This window comes from Agelaius phoeniceus, chromosome 19 (genome assembly GCF_051311805.1).
Source record: "Agelaius phoeniceus isolate bAgePho1 chromosome 19, bAgePho1.hap1, whole genome shotgun sequence".
NCBI lineage: Eukaryota > Metazoa > Chordata > Aves > Passeriformes > Icteridae > Agelaius > Agelaius phoeniceus.
Window position 1 is genome coordinate 4321695 of NC_135283.1, and position 19544 is coordinate 4341238.

Consider the following 19544-nt stretch of genomic DNA (forward strand, 5'->3'; position numbering starts at 1 on the left):
CCTGCCTGCAACACCAATTTAATAAGGGCAGTAAAGTTTTACACCTCCACTTTAAACTCCCTTTCCACAAGTCGGTCAAGGATGGGAGCACAGTGCACCTAATGATGGGTGCAGAGCTTGGGGCTGAAGTGGGGACACCAGCAGAAGGAGGAGAGGCCACATGATTTTAATCGACCCAGAAAAAACAATGGTCTCCTCCCAGAAAACTGCAGATTTAGGACACCCCTGTGTTGGCCATGGGGTGAAACCCCAGCACAGTGAGGGTGTTGTGTCACCTGCTCAAAGAGCCCTTGGGCCAGCTGAGCATCCAGCAGGAGCTGGCAAAAGGCAACGTTTGGGGCAGAAAGCCCTCACCCTGCAGCTGGGCTCTGCCTGGCTTTGGTGTCTCCCTTAACTCCTTTCTCCCCACCAATGCCTGGACAAGGAAGGAAGAGAACAGGGCTGGGAAGGATGAAAGTTTGACAAGTCTCACAGATATGTGTGCTTAGCAGAAAGATTTTTGAATGTAGAGTCTGATATAGAAGAAAAGAATTGCTGAGCCAGTCTGACTGGATAACCAAGGAGGCAAAGGGTGTGTGAGTTAGAAGGGGTTTTTATGGCTTAGAGCAAAGGATAAACCCACCTCAAACAAGAAGATGTTTTTACCAAGCAGAAAGACAGCACAGGCAAACAAGGCAGCAAATGTGGCAAGTAGAAAAAGGTCTCAGAATTTTGCACTGCAAGAAAACTGAAAAACAACTTCTAGCTTAAACTGTAATGTACTAACTTTGAGTGATTGGAGAATAGTAACATGAATATGGTAATTATAGTAGTTATGATGGGCTATAGGTAAAAGTTAAGGGATAGATTGGTTCTACTGTATTAAGATGCTCAGCAAAGAAAAGTCTATAATGCACTGTAACCAAACCCAAAGGGTGTCCAGGCCTGCCTGCAGCTGGAACTGACAGCTGTGGGCACAGCTCTGCCACCCACAACCCTGGGCTGCTGTGACACCTTGGATACAATAAACTGCATTTTGGAGAGCAGCTGGAGCCCCACATCTCTCATTCAGGCTCTTACAAATGGTGCCAAGCTCAGCATTTCCAGGGGAGCCCCAGAGCCAACCCTGCTGCCCCAGGAGAAATCAAAACCCCATCAGCTCCCAGCTCCTCAGCAAGGAGATGCTCCCAGAGCCAGCCAGCTCCACTTGGCACCAGCCACACAACTTCTTCCAGCATCAGCTGGCTGCTCCAGCCTCCAAGGATCCATGGAGTGCTTTGGAAGGGATGGATGCAGAGAGGCTGGAAGTGAGCCCCAAGCCCTGAGGAGCTGCCCAGCCTGCTCCTCCACGTGGCTTCCCCCTGGCTGGCACCCACAGGCTCCAGGAAAGTCTAATCCAGCTCTGCATGCAGGAAGAGGAAGCACTGGGGACGTGCAGGATCTGCAGGTCCCAGCTGGTGCTGGGGAGGTGACACCACACTCAGACCCACACCTGGCACCTGGGAAAGCAGCCTGGATAACAAACCCCAGGCAGTGCAGGAAAAGGGGATGGGAGAGGGTGTTGGATTAAGTTTTTTTTATTTAGAGATGGGGTAACACTGAGAGGTGTTTTAAAAACCCTAACAATGGTGTTACTCTTAGTACTCTTAACAAATTTATCCTATTCCATAATGTTTCTAAGTCAACATTTGTTATCTTAAAATTTACATCTAAATACACACTATATAAACCTTCTATCAAGTTTTAAAAATTTTCTACAAATTCATTTCCCACTAGAGGAGAACCTCCTGTCTTTTGAGGGAGTTTTACCTAAGCAAACTCTGGATTCAGACCCTGAGTAGAGTCTCATCCCTCCTCCTGGAGCAGCATCCTGGGCTCTGCCAGCGAGACACGCTCCAGCATCCGCTGATCCTGACAAGCTGCTCACAAACGCTGCAGTCATCCAGGGCTGCTCAGCAGACAACATCAAAACATGACACCAGCAGCCCAGGAGAGGCTCATAACTCACTCAGGAAGAAACTGGGGATAATTAGTGCCCCTGTTTGCTGAGCAGAGCCTGCCCAGATCCCTCCCTCCCCTGTCACTGTCACTTGCTCACACGAGCCTTCACAACGGGTTCTCCTGTCGCCTCCACTGAGCATTAAAGGCAGCAAGATAAATTTATAACTCACATGATTTCTTGAATAGTGTATTGCTGGGAATGTCCCAACAAAGGCAGGAATGATGCATCTGACTCCATGTTCTCAGAAGGCTAATTTATTATTTTATGATACTATATTATATTAAAGAATACTATACTAACTAAAGAATACAGAAAGGATACTTACAGAATACTAAAAAGATAATAATGAAAACTCGTGACTCTCTCCAGAGTCCTGACACAGCTTGGCACTGATTGGCCAAAGAGTGAAAACAACTCCCAGCAGAATCCAATGGAACAATCACCTGTGGGTAAACAATCTCCAAACACATTCCACATGAGCACAACACAGGAGAAGCAAATGAGATCAGAATTGTTTTCATTTTTTCTGAGGCTTCTCAGCTTCCCAGGAGAAAAATCCCGGGGGAAGGGATTTTTCCAGAGGATGTGAATGCCACACTTGAAAGCAAAGGGAACAGGAACATCCCTGGAACCACAGGTCTGTGGGCTGTGTCTCAAGGAGGCAGCAGCCCAAGCCCTCACTCCCAGGTGCTCTCCCCAGCCAGAGCAGGTAAGAAAAGGGATTCCCAAAGCCACAAAGCAACTTTTGGGTGTTCTGCCCACCACAAGCTCCTGTCAGAATAACTGTGTGCTCTGCCCAGACACTGACTGGGATCTGTCACAAGTGGCAGCAACCCAAATTTGCAAATGGCTCCTAAAAATTACCTTTCCTGAGAGAGAGGGAGAGTAGCCCCACATTTCTCTTCTCAGAGAAAAGCAAGGCACCAATTCTTCCCAAGAATATTTCTGGGTTTCACATTCTCTGAACAGCAGAGAAAGAAAACACAATTCTCATCCTTTGCTGTGCCTGTGTTTGTGCCAAATTAGAATGCAATATGGAGATTGTTTACCCACAGTGATGGTGTTTTGTTTCCTTGGCCTGTCAGGGCCAGGTGTGTGTGTCAGGACTGTTGGGTGACAGTCACGAGATTCTCTGCAGTTGTGTGCAGGGTTGAGTGCTTGGCAGGTTCAGTTTTAGATGTACAGAATAATATGGTATAATAAAATAAGTCATTAGCCTTCTGATAAGATGGAGTCCTCCTCATCACTCCTCCTTCATCGGGGCCCTCACAGCACAGCAATAAGGGAGGGTGAACACACCTGTGTTTTATTTTAAAGCTCTACTGGGCTGAGCAGCATCTCAGAGCAGCCAGGATGGAGCTGAACTGAGCTGTGCCCTCCTCTGCTGTCAGCCCTCACAATGAGAGAGTGCAGAGGGGGTCGGGATCATGGACAGACCACCTCCACCTCCTCCTCCTCCTCCTCCCCTCCCAGCACAGCTGACTGCAAGGGGGATGACAGAGTTACTCAAGCTCACTCTGATGGTTGGCAAATCCGAGCCTGACCTTTCTGCCTCATCTGTGAGAACAAATGGTGATGTTACCTGGCCATGCTAACCCAGCTGGGACGCTGCTGGAGCAGAAGGAAAAGCAGCAGAGCCGGGAGCAGGAGCAAAGGACCCCTCTGAGGAGATCATGTAGGTTCTCACATTTCTATTTGGCCTCTCTGCTCCTCTCCTCAGGGAGCAATCCAAGGCATTGAAATAACATGAGATCCCGCTGCTTCACGGTGCTGTGGCTCTGAAATGGTGAAAATGCCCTACAAAACCCCGAGCAACCTTCAGCATTACCATCTGCAGCTCAATTCCCACCCCTCCACAACACCCCTGCTCTGGAGAGAAACAGAAACCACAAACACCAAAGCTTACAGCTGTGCTGCACAGCCCTGACCATTTCCCTCTCCCCTCTTCTATGTTCACTGGTGGAAGAAATCGCTTTAAGCAGGTGAGACTCCAGGAACTGGAGCAAGCAGCAGCAGCAGGAGAGGCAGAGCTGAATACTGAGAGGGTTTGAGGAGAACAGGGCAGGATTCCTGCCAGGTGACATTCCACACCATCTGCAGCACAACACTCCTTGGCTGGTGGCTCTGGATCTCTCCTGAGTCCTGTAGCCCAACGTGGCAAACCAGAGCCATTGTGACACCACCAGTGCTCAGTGCTCCCCATGGTCTGCATGTGGGACAAGACACCCCAAGCCAGCAAGGTCAGGCTTCCACATTTTATATATTATTATATTTATATATATATATTTACATATTTTTTCTTTTCTACATTTATTTTTATTCCCTCCAAAATGAATGTAAATAACCAAATCTTTTTGCAGCAGAAGCTGTTCTTTGGTGACCTGCTATTCTGCTGGATCACAGACCATGGGGAGTCACTGCAGGGGCTGCTGCACTGCCCACCTCCAGACAGATTCCAGGTTGAGTTACCATTGCCCAGCTGCAATGATGCTGTAGGACTGGGAAAATCTCTGTTCTAACCCCCAAGCTGCTTATCACCCCATCAGGGTCCATATCCTGCAGCCCTGAGATCAGACCCCAAAACACATCTCAGCAACTTAGCACAAGGTGCAACAGCCTTGTAGAGGCTGAGCTTCACCTCTCCTTGCTTCTGTTTTCCAGCTTGTGCTCTAAAACCAGCTCTTCCCCACCCCTGTCCTTCCTTCATCCCATTCCCACCAATGCTGCTCCCAAAGCAGTGGAGGAAACAGCACAGGAGCCCAGCTGTGCTCAGCCACAGGAAACCAGCTGGAGATGCTGGGGTGGGAAAGGGCAGGTGTTGAGCTCTGCAGCTGAGCAGCAGGAAACACTTAAACACAGGTTGGAAAACCAGTTATGGGAGCAGCAAACACAAACCCCAGCAGCTCAGCAAAGCCCCACTTCCCAAAGGCAGCAGGTTCCAGGACCTCAGCACCAGAACCACTGCTGCAGCAGTGACCCCAAGCACAGAGATACCTGTGAGCCACTTCAGATGCTTCTATCAGAGTCCCAGCAAGGTGAGCTGAAATCAAGCCAGAGCCTTCTGCAGGCAGCAGGAGCCCAGCACGAGGGCAGAGCTCTGCTCCAGCCGTTTCAGAACCTGTCCCACACCTCCCCTGGGCTTGCAGCAAATTCCTCCAGCACCTCACACCCAACCCTGCAGGAACCAAGAGGAATCCAAAGGCTTTTGATTCTTTGAAGCAGCCAGAGCAGTTGCAGGCACCATTCCAGCCACATCTAATCACGTTTTAACACTTAATAACCTGTTTTCCCTGGCTAATGCCCTGCAGCAGCAAGCTCCACCAGCGGGATGCACATGCCACCAAATCCAGCCTGGGGCACAGCCACGGGCCCAGGGACCACAGCCAAACCCAGCACCAGGATTACAGAATTTGGTGCTTTTTCAGCAGCAGCCTCCTGCCCCCTGACTCTGGCAGTAAAACAACTGCAAGGAAGATGCTTGGGGGAAAAAAAGGATCATCAAACATATTAAATTCTAAATGAGAGGAGAGAAGAGGGCACAGAAAACTCAATCTCCTGAGTCTAGAGCCCTTCCAAAGCATCTCCCACATTCAAAATTTATAGACTTCTCTGTTTCCCTTTTTTATCTACATCTTTGTTTGCAGAATAAATTCTCTCAGTGGCCATTTCAAAACAAAGGAACCTCTGTCTGTGTTTACTTGACAGCAGAGGATTAGGATAAAATAACTTGCATTTCAGAAGGGTTTTTTTATTTATTGTTAAGATGCAAAGCCTCTGCTGCAGCGAATCACCAAGCAGAGAATCCATCTGAAGAATGATTTCTGGCACACACCAAGAAACTTGGCTTTGGAGGGAGCCTCCGAGAAAGGTATTCACATACAAAAATCGAATTTTAAATGGGATTAACTTCTGGACTGTGACATTATCCATTTCTCCTGTTCATGCTCCTGCCTCACATCTATGTTTATTTTGGTTATGACTGGCTGCTCGCACAGTTCAGGAGCCAGGAAAGCTCTGGGCAGGGCTGGGGCATTTTCATGTCTCCCTCCCTTTGAATTGCAATAGTTGAGGCTCAAAGCTGGGCTGGGCAGGTCACTCAGGGAGAAACAGGAACAGCCTCAGCCTAAACTGGACCATGAACTTCAGCATCCATCCACAACCCAAAGGATTTTTTTGGATGATTTTAAAACAAATAATTTTTTGACATCCCCCAGTCTCAGGGTCTTTCTGGGTTGCTGCAACCCCGAGAATGTTGAAAGTCTCTTTTCCCAGCCTGGTGCTTGAAGGAGTCAGAGCTCTTCAGTTCTCAGTCTCAAGGTTGTTTATTGTATCTTATCTGTAAAAAATTTTCTCCTGCCCTGCTGAGGTCTGTCCAGCAGGACAGTTCCAGGCACTCTGCCTGCCCCTAGGGTGGTGTTGTGTCTTTATACTAAAAACTACATATACAATATTTACAATTACTTTCCAATACCTATCATCTATGTTAGACAGTGAGCTTCTACTCTAAACCAATCCAAAAGTGCCAACATCACAGCAGAAGATGGAGGCCAAGAAGAAGAAGGAGAAAGGCTGGACATGCCCAGATCCCTTCATCTTGCCTCCTGAACCCCCATTTCAGAAACCCCAAAATCTACTTTTCCGCCCCATGATGACTTCACTATTATTCTACCTAAACTGTTGTGGCTTGCTGATCTTCATCTAAGGTTGGTAATTTGCTCCATGGATCATAATCAAACCCCCAGGTGTTCTGGGCTCTGTGCCAGGGTCTCTGAGCCCCTGGCAGGGGTCCTGGCCGTTCTGCACAGCCAGAGGGATGTTCTGGATTCTCACACCCCAGCTCTCTGCAGGCACTGAAGGGCACAGGCAGCTTCCCCTGCTCAGCTGGGTCCGGCAGCACCCTGGGGACAAGGAGCAGCACAAACAGCCTCAAAAGCTGGGCTCAGCCCCAGGAAGGAGCTGACACTCACCACAAGCCCACCCCATTTATACCCCAGCTGCAGTGCAGAGCTGCACACCCCAGAGCACGTGGAGGGGGATGGCAGCTGCCCTGCAACACCCACCAGTTCATCAATGATGCTCCAAAGGGCCCTTCCACGAGTCCAGGGGGAGCAGGGACCAGGCTCCTTCCCCACCAGGAGCCCATTCCTGGGAAACACTCAGGCCTGGGCATGGCAAAGCTGAGGCCAAACCCAGCACCTCTGCCCTGGTCGCTGGTTTGTGCAGATTCCCATCCCTCATCACACCAAGGGCTCATCACCAGCCCAGCACAATTAAGCTGCTCCTCTGAGCTCGCCTCCAGCCCAGCACTGTGTGCTCAACAGCCACCACCACTGCCAGGAATATTTCCTGGCCTTCCCTGGGATCCAGAACACATGTTAATTAAATGCCAGTTTGTTATTCAAACAGACCTTTGGAGGCTTCACAGTGCTAATAAGCAGCACATGGATGCTCACTCCACGTGAGCTGCACCTCCCCTCAGCCAGGAGAGCCTCTGAGCTCCTCCTCAGCTCCTGCTCCAAGCACAGGGGTCAGCCCTGCCCTAACTCACCCCAGTGTCTGCAGGGATGGATTTTCCCATCTCCCATGGGGCTGTGATTCCCCATTTCCCATTCCCAGGGAGGCTGCCCAGGACCCACCGCCCTTCCTGCCTTGGCCATGGGTGGATTCCTGGTTCTCCCAGCGATCAGATCCTCCCCCCAACAGCCACAGCCTTTCCCAGGGGACAGAGGGAGCTCTGTGGTGACACTGGCCAGCTCCTGGCCAGGACATTCCTGAGCCTTGGTGCCACTCTGCTTTGGGGGTTACTCACCCCTGGGAGCACCTTCAGCACCCACAGCCAGTCCCTACAAACACCCCACCGTGGCCAGGCGGAATGTTAATGGTTCTTTATGCTTTTATTACCCCTTTTCACTCCTAAATCAAAATTCATCCTGAGCCTGGGAGGCAGCAGGTACTTCAGAAAATAAAACTGGCACAGCAGGAACCACGGCAGCCTCTGTAAAAGCTGTGACAGGAAGGACTGAACCCCAAAAACCTGAACCAGGTGCTAAAGAGTGAGAAAAAACCTCTCAGGTTGTGCCTGCCAAGCTTTGGGGACAAAGAACACAACCTTCCTCCAGCATCTTCCTCCAGAGACAGCAGAGAGGATGCTTTGTGTTTAAAACCAGTGTGTGAGGCCATGAATGAAGCTCATCTTCCCCAATAAGCAGCACAACAACAGCCAAATGTGCAGCAATTCATCTGGAAGCAATAGTTTGCTTGGCAAAGCCACTGAATATAGGGAAAAAAATTGGTTTTGCATCGAATTTTTGAGCTTTCTAACAAAGCAGGATTTGCCTTACCCAGTTAGAAAGCTAAGAGACCAAAACCTTGAAAAATTAGAGGACCTAGGTTATAATTTACTTCTTTTCTTCTTTAAATGTGACCAGTCAGGCATTACCAGGAGCAGCATTCAACCTGCACCACCTTGGAGCAAAGCAGCCAAGGCTGGCGCTCACAGCCCTCAGCAGAGCCAGAGAGGCTCAGGCAAGAGGGTGAACCCATGTACACACCTTGATTTCATCACCTGAACCCCTGAACATGGAGGATTTGAGGGGTGAGGGCCTGAGAAAGGAGATTTGGATTGCCCCAGCTCCAGGGCAGTGCTGACACTGCTCCCAGGAAACAAGAGACAGGCAGGATGCAGCCAGTGGGCTCAAAGGTCTGGGTTAAATTAAGGATAAGGATGGGAGAAGCCACTCCAAGGCATCCAGAAAGGGGGTGAAGAGCTGAGTAATGATCTTTTTGCCATTTTTGCCATTATTTCAGCCCAGTTTTAGAGCCCTCTGGGCTGACCCCAGGTGCTTCTGCAGGTTTCTGGAAACCTTTGCTGCTCTTTGCAGCACAACCTGTGCCACAGCTCAGCTGGCCCCACAGCTCATCAGTGTCTCTGCCTTTCCTTCAGCTCTCTACAAACCTTTCAGGGACACTGGGGCTCCTCTGGGCCACAGGGCAGCTGTAACAGTGACACCTTTCATTTCAAACTCTGCAATCTTTTCACAGCCCCCCTCCTCAAAAGCCAGGTCTGGAGAAGGTGCTGGTCTGGGGGCTCCTGCCCACTCTCCTTGTGCTGTTTCTTATCCCAGGAAGGAAGAAATCCCCTCAAACCAGACTTCATTCACCAGGTATGTGCCTGGCTTGGGGACAGGAACATAAACCCACCTTCCTCATGGGGACACCTACCCTGAGCAAGGGCAGGAGCACTGAAAATCACTGACCCTGCCACCTGCTCCAGGCTGGGGTCACCAGGAAAACACCAGACATCAGAAAGGGGATGAATGGAGCTGGTGATGGGAGCAGCTAGAGGAGCAGAGGGGGAGGAACATCAGCCATCATGTCCTCCATCCATAGGGAGAACACAGATCCAGCTGCCACAGGATGCAAAAACAGCTCTTGGAAAGTCAACTAAGAGGTTTAGCACCATCCAACTGCTGGAAAACACCATTTTATCCCTCTCCTCCCATAGGGAAGCAGCTGGCACTTCTTCCAGCACCTCGAGGAATGGATTTAATACTCCAAAATCACATCCTGGGTGAGGCTGTGGAGCTCAGATCCTCCCAGGGTTCTGGTATGGAGGAGGAGAAGACCACGGTGGCCTGACCAAGCCCATCTCACCCTGCTCAGGGCAGCTCAAGCTGGGCAGTTCCCTCTGTGCACTTCACCTGGCTGGAGTCTCAGACAAGAAGCCAGGGGAAGCTCAGCCATGGCAGCAGTGTCCTCCCAGAGCAGGGGCAGGCCATGCCTGTCCCACCACAGAAGTGTCTCCTGGGCTGACTTTGTGTCTCACCAAAAGAGGTGTTAAATACAACATAACACTTGCTAAAAATTAGAATATTTCTCTTCTACATTTCAGTACCTGCATAAAACCACAAAGGCCTTTTATTTCCCCTTCCCTAAGGAGCAAGTCCCACTCCCTGCAGGCCACAAGTGCTCAAACCCACCAAGACCTCCAAGCACCTGAGCCAGATCCTCCACAGGTCAGACCAGGGGCAGCCCACACACCCACACTGCTGCCAGCTGAGGCTCTGATCCTGCTGCTTCCCCATTTCCTGCTGTGAGCCAGGGTCAGCATCCACAGCCCAGCACTCAGCCCCACCTGCCACAGCTCTGGGTATGAGCACAGCCAGGTTGGAGCCACAGGGCAAAGCCACACGTGGCAAGAGAGGCCAACAGGGCTCTAAGCCATCCTGATAGTCCCCAAAGGGCCAGGAAGGACCCCTGTGTGATGGTGTTTGCAGGGGTCTGAGGATGAGGGAAGAGACGAGAATGTTGACTCCATGTTTCAGAAGGCTGATTTATTATTTTATGATATATATCATAAACTATACTAAAAGAATAGAAGAAAGGATTTCATCAGAAGGCTGGCTAAGAATAGAAAAAGAAGGAATGATAACAAAGGTTTGTGACTGACCAAGACAATCCAGAAAGCTGGACTGTGATTGGCCATTAATTAGAAACAACCACATGAGACCAATCCCAGATGCACCTGTTGCATTCCACAGCAGCAGATAACCATTGGTTACATTTTGTTCCTGAGGCCTCTCAGCTTCTCAGGAGAAAAAATCCTAAGGAAAGGATTTTTCAGAAAATATCATGGCTACACCCATGGGAATGGAAGATCCAAGCACCATCCTCCTGCATCCCTGGCACTCATCAGCTCAGCTGGGCTGTGCACGTGGGGGCAGCACATGAGGATCTTAGGTTGGAAATGGGGGTGTGTGTTCTGTCCCCACCTGTCAGAGCTGGGGCAGTTCTCTGCTGTTCATGGGGCAGTTTTTTCTTTATCTCTCCCCCAGCCAACCCTCCCTGCAGGAGATCTCTGCTGTCCATGGCCACTGAGTGTCCCTGCAGGGCTGATCCAATTCCATCATCCCATGGGGAGATGCTGCATTGCCCAGGGCAGGAGCCAAGCATTCCTACCTGGATCCAATCTGAGCCTGGCACAGCCCAGCAGCCTTTGCCCAGTGCATTGCCAGAGGAGCAGCTTCTGCTGCCCTGCATGGCCAGAGGGAGCCCAGGCCCATCTGCAGCAGCCCTGGAGCTGCAGAGGAAAACTCCCCCCTTGTGCAGGATCCCTGCTCCAGCAGAGCCACAGCTGGCACTGCAGGAGGGCTGAGCCCCCATGGGATGGGGCTGTGCCACCCCTGACACACAGGGGGACAGGGCATGGTCTGACTCTGATTTTTTGTTTGTTTATTTGTTTGTTTGTCCTATTGCCTTTGTTATTTTTAATTTTGCTAGTACAGAACTGTTACTCCAATTTCCATATCTTTGCCTGAGAGCCCTGTAATTTCAAAACTCTAATAATCAGAGGGAGGGTGGTTACATTTCCCATTGCAGGGCAGGTTCCTGCCTCCCTGGCATTCCCCTGGCTGTTCTCAGGGGCCAGGCCAGGCCGGTGGGGCCGTGCTCACCTTCGGTGCGGATGGTGAAGGGGGAGTCCCCCAGGCGCTTGGCTGAGAACTGCCCTCCCAGGGATGTCATCAGGAAGCACAGTGTGAAAAATCCAATGCCCAGCACGAAAATCCTGCAGGAGAGAAAGCAGAGCTGGAGCAAGGTGTGAGGCCAGCCAGCCCCAGCGCCCCATGGCCCTGGGGAAATCCCTTGCACAGCAGCAGGAGAGGCTTTGGGTGTCTGGGGCAATCCCAGCTCCATCCCTGAGCCCACCCAGCCCTGGCAGAGAGCAGCATCTGTGCAGCCCCAGCCCCACACCCCAGAGCCTTGTGTGCTTCACAGAGAGCCCAGGACACAAACCCTGGCACTGAGCAGGGGGTTTTGCCTGGGAGCCCCCTCTGAAATCCCTGCAGCCTCTCCAATGCAGGCCTGGAGGAACCCCCCACTGCCCTCAGGGGGAGTGCAGGATCTGCATCTTCAGCAGGGAGGCTGAGCCAGACCACAACTGCCCCGTGATGCTCCACCAGGGCCAGCCCAGCAACCCCGAGCACAGGAACCACTACAATAAACAATTCCTGTGTTCCTCTGGGAGAGAGGAGTAAAGAGAGACCTTTACCTTCCCTTCCTCCCAAAGGATCTAAAAAAAACCCCTTTTAGTTTTTTATACAAAGCCTTTTGTTCCCCTGTAACTAGGCCAGCAGCATTGTCATTGTGTCCCCTGTGCACAAGGGGACAAGAGGGACCTGCACTCGTGTGGCCCGGGGCCACCCCATCCCTGCTTTGCTCCCAGGGCTGGCAGGGAAGTGGCTCCCAGGGGACACACAGGGCAGGATGTCACCTCCAGGAGGGACAGGAGCTCCCAGCACTGCTCCTGCTCTGCCCAAATTCAGCCAGTCCCTCTTTTGGGGGTGGAAGGGCTGAGGGCAAGAGCTCTGTGCCAGCCTGGAGTGAAAAGCAGAGTGCTCTGTGCCAAGGGATGGATGTCTGGCCTCCTTCCACTGCTCAGAGACGCTGCCATCATCCCCAGGACTCCTTGGAGGTGCAGCAGCCTCCAGCAGCCACAAAAAAAAAAAAAAAAAGAAAAAAAAAGGAGAAGCCCTGGCAGAGCCACTGCCAGGTGTCAGTGTGACACTCCCAGAGCAGCAGCATGATCTCAAACCCAGGGGAAATCTCCAGGAGGAGAAAGAGAAAAGGCAACCCCAGCCAGCCTGGAGAAACAACAGGTTTGTAACAGGTAAATCAATCCTGAGAGGGGCAGGGAGCTGAGGAAGCCCTCAGGGGTGCCCTGGCATTGCTGCCTTTCAGCTAAAGGGAAGCAAAGCACGGAGGACAGGAGCCTGCAGCTCTCCCACAAGCTCACAGCATCCTCCACAGGGCTCAGGAGCTGCCACAGCACAGCCACCCTGGCTTTTCCAGGGCCAGAGGAGCCCCCAGGCCTCCATCTAAGCATTCCTGCACAGCTGAAAGGCAGAGGAGTAGGAGCAGCCTTCAGCTCTGGGCTGCAGCACGCCAGCACTGCAATTATCTGCTGCTGGAAAGGGCTAACAAATAAAGTGACCTGCTTCAAAGCCCTTGTTAGTGACTGGAGATGTTGTGGAGAGCTCAAGTACCAGGTCAAGCAGCTCAAGAAGGGCTGGGCTTCCCCAGGGAGATCTGGTGGAGGAGCTCCCAGGGCAGCTCCCTGCTGTCCCTGCACAGCACAGCCAGGCTTGCCTTGCCTGGAGAGACTCCTGGGCACTGGCAGGGGATCCCCTGAGCTCCCCACCTCCATGCAGGCAGCTCTGATGCTGCTGTCACACAGACAGCACCACCTGAGCCCCAGATCCAGGGCAGCCTCACTCTCAGCAGCAGCCAGCTCAGGAGCAAAGGCTTCCTTTGCCTGCTCACAGCAGACAGACCCCTAATTCCTGCCCATCCCCGTGGATCAGCCCTGCCCCATCCCCAGTGGATCAGGGGCACCTGGCTCTGGGCTCTGGGCAAGCAGCACAGCCCAGCTCCCCATCCCCTTCTCACCTCCCACCTAATCAGGGAGAAAAGCAACATCCTGGGCTTGTCAGCACCAATGAGCTCTGCCAGCAGCACACTCAGCACCAGCACAAACCCTCCCTGACAGCCAGGCCAGAGCTGGCCTGGGGGAGCTGAACCTGGGGGAGCTGGAGCTGGGGGAGCTGAGCCTGGGGGAGCTGAATCTGGGGGAGCTGAACCTGAGAGAGCTGAATCTGGGAGAGCTGAACCTGAGAGAGCTGAATCTGGGAGAGCTGAGCCTGGGGGAGCTGAGCCTGGGGGAGCTGAGCCTGGGGGAGCTGAACCTGGGGGAGCTGGAGCTGGGGGAGCTGAGCCTGGGGGAGCTGAATCTGGGGGAGCTGAACCTGAGAGAGCTGAACCTGAGAGAGCTGAACCTGAGAGAGCTGAATCTGGGAGAGCTGAGCCTGGGGGAGCTGAGCCTGGGGGAGCTGAGCCTGGGGGAGCTGACCCAGCTGGGAGAGCTGGAGCTGGGAGGGCTGGATCTGACCCACCTGGCAGAGCTGACCCACCTGGGTGAGCTGAGCCACCTGGCAGAGGGGATGCTCAAGTGCATCACTAGACCTGCCTGACATCCCTGTGCAGCCTGGACCAGCTCAGGTCCCTTTATTTCTGAATGAGCCATCCCTAGAGGAGTGGAAAGAAGTTTCTACAAGCTGCCTAAAGCACTGTGCACTCCCTGATCCAGGCTCCCATCCCTGCAGGCACAGCCCCACACAAGCAGTGAGCAGTGGAGCTGCTTCCAGCAGATGCTGATGAAGCAGGCAGCTGTGGGATGTGCACACAGACACCATCCAGCCCTCAGCCCCTCCAGAGCTGCCTGGGAGGAGGCTTTGCAGAGAGCTGTGGTCCAGCTCCAGCAGGGAGGTGATTGTGGAGGCAGCAGAGCGTCCCTGATGCTGCAGAGTAACGTGGTGTCCCATAAATAGCTTGGAGAGGGGGTGATCTGGGGACGTCAGTGCATGATCTGCCATTGTCACAGCCTGAGCCCAGCGCAGGGCTGGCTCTGGGAAAGGCTCTCAGGAGCACCCTGGAGGGGATTACTGCACCCAGCTTGGCTTTGGAGGGCTGAATTTGCCCTTGGGGCACGCTGTCCCATCCCTGGCAGGAGAGGACAACAGCAGGCTGGAGGAGAAATAAGCTGAAGGAAAGCCCAGGCAGGTCCTGCACCCCAGGGTCCATCCTGGTCCAAAACCCACCCATGGCCCTGTCCTGGTGTCCTCTCCCACAAGGGGCATTTTAAAAAAGCATCACCTCAATAAACACCCAGCCCTGATCCTGCTCTCACACCTCCTATTCACAATATCTTCATCATTATGCAAGACCTTGTTGATGCTTTTTAATCTTCATAATTATAGTCTGGCAAGGAGGGATCCTCAAACACTGAGCAGAAAGAAAAAGGGGAAGGGAAGAAAAAGATACAAAGGTGATCTGTGCTCTACCATCTCCCTAGGAAACTAAACCTTTTTCATTTTGACTGGATTACAGAGGGAGTAGGGGAGATGCAAGATGCTTTTTTCAAAAAAAAAATTAAAAAAAAAAGAAAAAAGAGGAATTGGAGCTTTAGTGAATTGCTGTCCTTGGTAGATCAGTGGATCCAGCCCAGAGCAGTGCTCCAGGGAGCAGGGATGGTGCAGGGCTGGGCTGTCAGCCTGAGAACCCCAAATCCTTTACTTTTGCTCCTGTTCTCCAGGTGAATAAAAATGCCCAGACTCACCTGAGTGGAAACTCCCTATACAGAAAACAAATTTACCACAAATCTGTGGTAAAGTAAAAAAGTATGTAAAACATACCAGATCCCAAATGGTCCAAATGCACTGGGTTCTCTCCCCCAAAATCAAAACTAACTCCCTAAAGACTCTGGAGCTCCAAGGACCAAAGAACATCTATCCTGCACGCTGGCTTTGCCTGTCATCCATGTCACGTTTAATTCATCACTTTGGCACAGTTTGGTGCCAAGTCACTCTCCACATCCTCCCCAAACTGAAATGTTCACAGTTCTGGGCTCTGGCATGGTGCCCAAAAGAAAAGAAAGTGAAATTCCTCAAGTCTTAAATGAAAACTGGAAGTGATGCCCCAGTCATGGAGGATTTTGGCCCATGGAACTGAAGGCTGGATGTGACCAGGAGGGTCTGAGTGCTGAGCTGGGATGTGCTGGGGGGAGGAAGGCCAGCAGCACCCAGCAGGATGGGGCTGTGGCACTGGGAATGTGGCACTGGGACTGTGCCCATGGTGCCACATCACCCAGCTGGGACCCACAGGAGAATCCTGCACAGGTGCAGGGGGAAACCCAGGGCTGCAGGGTCAGGTAACACCTTTTGTTAGACAAGTTTTCAACTCCCAAAAGCTGAGCCACCATTCCTACCAGCAGAAGTCAGGCTGATGAATGACTCCTCTGCCTGAAACCCCTTTTGTTTGGAGCCAAACAGGCTTGTGGTGCTGTGGGACTGATGGTCAGCCATAGGATCCATGCAGGGACCAGAGTGAGCTCTCACTGGCCACTGTCACATCCCACGGAAAGCCTGGCTTTGGTTCCCAGCTGGTGAACAGAACTACAGAGCCAAGAGCTGGGCGAGCTGGGCCAGGGCTCCTGGGTGAATTTGTGCCTGGATCCAGCTCTCTTGCCTGGATCCAGCTCTCCTGCCTCTCACCATCACAAGTGAGACTCCTTTGCTGCTGAGATGAAGTCAGAGCCACCCTTGGCCATTCCTGTGGTTTTCCAGGCTGATCTGCTCCCTCTCTGCAGGTGCTCTCCCAGCTCAGGGCTCTGCATTGCTTTGCTAAGTGTGTCTGGAGGGAGGTTAATGAAATGTTTTGGTGCACAGGATCAGGTTTCCTGCGTGCTGTTTGCCGATGGCACCACGGGATTCCCCGAGCCAGCAGCAGGGAGCCTGTCCTTTTACAGGGCCCATCCTGGCTGCCAGGACCTTCTCCCACTGCTGGAGGTCATCCCTGACCCACAGCTGAGCATGGGGGGTGCTGATGTTAGGGGAGCGGAGCTGATTTGCACCAGGCTGGAGCTGGGCAGTGCCAACACTCGCCCACGCTGGGCTGGGAGCAAGGTGACACAGGACTGTGGCATGGGGGTGACACCCAGCACGACAGCAGCAGGGAGGGGGGACAGAGGTCCTGGACACTGTGGGACAGTAAGGAGAGGGGCTTGGGAATTCCTCCTCTTGCACAGGGAGAGCCTGGATGTTAAAACAAGGTAACCCTGCTGGTTCCAGGGGCACCAACACTGGGCTGTACTGGTTGGAGAGCAGAAGCCAGCCCAGGGCACACGGCCAGGACAGTGCAAGTTCTCCACCTGGGCACCAGAGACATCCAGCCATCACAAACCCCTCACCCACACTCATCCTCATCCCTAACAGGAGTTTGTGATCACCCTGCCATGCACTCCCTGTGCTCTCCCCTGACCCCAGGTCACTGCTGGAGATGGGGCTCCCCTGCCTCAGGGGTGATGCCCAGGGCACAGGGATGCTCCAGCCAGTCACCTCCTCACTGTGGAACTCAAACCCAGTTAGGAGAGCAAACAGCCAGGCAAAGAGCATCCCCCGGGGTCAGTGTGCCCTTCTCACAGTCACACCCTGCTCCACCCCTGAGCTCTGGAGCCCTCACACCTCTGCCAGTGCTCACCCCTGAGCTCTGGGAGCCCTCACACCTCTGCCAGCTCTTTGTGCCATCCCCTTGGCCAAGTTCCCCAGTCCCAGGGCAGTGCCGCGGCATCCAGCAGCAGAAATCGCTCCAGGCAAGCAGAGCCGAGCAGCTCCCGAGGAGAGGCAGAAAACCTCTGACACCTGAGTGCAAGCCCAGCCCGTTCTCCTTCCCGACAGGCGCTACCCGGGCCAAGCAAAAAGGCAGCGAGCAGATCCCTCCGGTGACCCCAGAGCTCCAAACACAGCGGGGAGCGCTGGAAGCCGCTGGGATGGGCTGGCCCCACCTGGAGCTTCGTCCCCCGGCACGTTCCCTTCTATTTCGAAGGGGTTTTGGTCCCTCTCCCCATCGGAACACCAACATCTCCCAACATCTCAAGCTCGGGACCAACCTAAGCAGCGAAGCAAAGAAGCCGGGGAGCAAGGGCTGGAGAGGGGAAGCGAATGCATGGAAGCAAAAATGGGGAGTTACAGCAAGGGGGGAAAGCAATGGGTGGGTACGGGTGCGCTGGAGCCGGAGGGGTTCAGGTCTGGACATACACCCAGCTCCACTGCCAGCTCACGGTGGGATTCGGGATCCCCAGCTGCACCAGCCCGCTCAAAGCAGAGGAACCGAATCCCCCCGAGTACCAACATCTCCGAGAGCCGTTCCCATAAAAGCCAGCGGCAGCAGCCCCGCGATAACCCCGGAGACACCGGCGGCCAGCGGGAGCTGCAGGAGCCGCACGGTGCCCCGCGGGCAGCCCTGCCCGGACCCCTGCCCGCATCCCTGCCCGCATCCCTGCCCCGATCCCTGCCATCCCCAGCCCTGCCCGGACCCCTGCCCGCATCCCTGCCCCGATCCCTGCCCGCATCCCTGCCCGCATCCCAGCTGTGATCCCTGCCCCGATCCCTGCCCCAATCCCTGCCCCAGTCCCTGCCATCCCCAGCTGGGCTCCATCCGCACGCCCCACACGGATCCCTGGCCGGACCCTGGCCGGATCCCTGCCCCGATCCCCGCCATCCCCAGCCCTGCCCCGATCCCTGCCCGATCCCCGCCATCCCCAGCTGGGCTCCATCCGCACGCCCCACACGGATCCCTGCCCAGATCCCTGCCCGAATCCCAGCTGGGACCCCTGCCCGCATCCCTGCCCCGATCCCTGCCATCCCCAGCCCTGCCCGGACCCTGGCCGGATCCCTGCCCCGATCCCTGCCCCAGTCCCTGCCATCCCCAGCTGGGCTCCATCCCCAGCCCTGCCCCGATCCCTGCCTGATCCCCGCCATCCCCAGCTGGGCTCCATCCCCAGCCCTGCCCCGATCCCTGCCCGATCCCCGCCATCCCCAGCTGGGCTCCATCCCCGCACGGAGCCCGAGCCCCGCAGCCGCAGCCCCCGCACCGTTCACTCCCCGCCCGCAGGATCCGGGCGAGGCGGCGGCGCCAGGAGGAAACCCCAACTTTACCTAAAGGGTCTCAAGGTGACGAGGCATCTCCTGACCATTATCTTGCCATCCGCGTTGACAGTGATCATCGTTCGGAGTTGCGGGCAGGGGGCGGCCCCGCACCCCCCCAGCGGCGGCGAGCGGGGCTGTGCGGGGCGGGGGGCGCTGCGGGGACCCCCCCCGCCCTAGCCTTGCCCCTGCCCGCTGCCGGCCGAGCCCATGGCCGGGCCCCCGGGCTCCGCTCCGCTCCGCGCACCCCGCGCTGCGGCTCCGCTCCGCCCCGCGCCGCCCCGCGGAGCCTCCGCCGCGCTCCGCCGCGCTCCGCGTGCCATCTAGCGGCTACCGCGCCCGCGGAGGGGGGCTCGGGCAGCGGGGCACGGGGAGGTGGGCATGGACACCCCCCGAGGTGAGGGGGTGGCGTTTTGTGGGGGAGATAAGCGGGTTTGGGCGGAGACGGCGGCAGCATCCCCGCGCAGGTGACGGATCCCGGCGTGGGGACCCCGGGAGGCAGGGATGACCAGAAATGCCACCCGGCAATTCTGCCTGCCACCCTGAGGGGACAGGCAGCCCAGAAATGCCGCCCAGCACCGTGCCCGGGTGATGTTTGATTTGTGGGGCGTTAGGAGCAGGGCAAAGCTCCCTTGTGGGGAAAGGCGGGTCTGGAGTCTCTGACAGCACCAAGCTGCAGCTCTGCGGCCCCATCACTCTTGGGGCACAGTCACAGCCACAACGTGGCTTCCCAAAGTCCCCGTGTGTTCCTGGGGGCTGCCAGGAGGACCAGGGCGGTGTCCTTGGGAAGACAAAGAGCTGAGGCAGGAGAAGCAGTGCTGAGCTCAGCAGAGGTGTTTCCTGCTCTCCTGTGGAAGGTGACAAGCACAAAAACCTCGCAGAAGTTGGGGCTTAAAGGAGCCAAGTGTGCACAGAGCCCAGAGATGTCCCATTTGCAACCCCAGCCAGGATGGGTGCACCCACTGGGAGTGAGGGAAGGGATGCAGCACCCGGGGGTGAGCACAGGATGCCTGGAAGGACAATGCTGT

General features: G+C 54.6%; 1 protein-coding gene across 1 annotated transcript in view; it reads right to left on the reverse strand.

Moving 5' to 3' along the window:
- Positions 1-18809, reverse strand: part of MGAT5B (alpha-1,6-mannosylglycoprotein 6-beta-N-acetylglucosaminyltransferase B) — an 80303-nt gene extending 61494 nt beyond the window's left edge. The window contains exons 1-2 of the mRNA XM_054645317.2: positions 18529-18809; positions 11434-11546 (exon numbers count right to left, since the gene is read on the reverse strand). Of these exons, the coding sequence (XP_054501292.2) occupies positions 11434-11546; positions 18529-18596 (181 nt within the window). The 5' untranslated portion in view covers positions 18597-18809. The remainder of the gene's footprint in view (positions 1-11433; positions 11547-18528) is intronic.
- Positions 18810-19544: the final 735 nt, after the last annotated feature.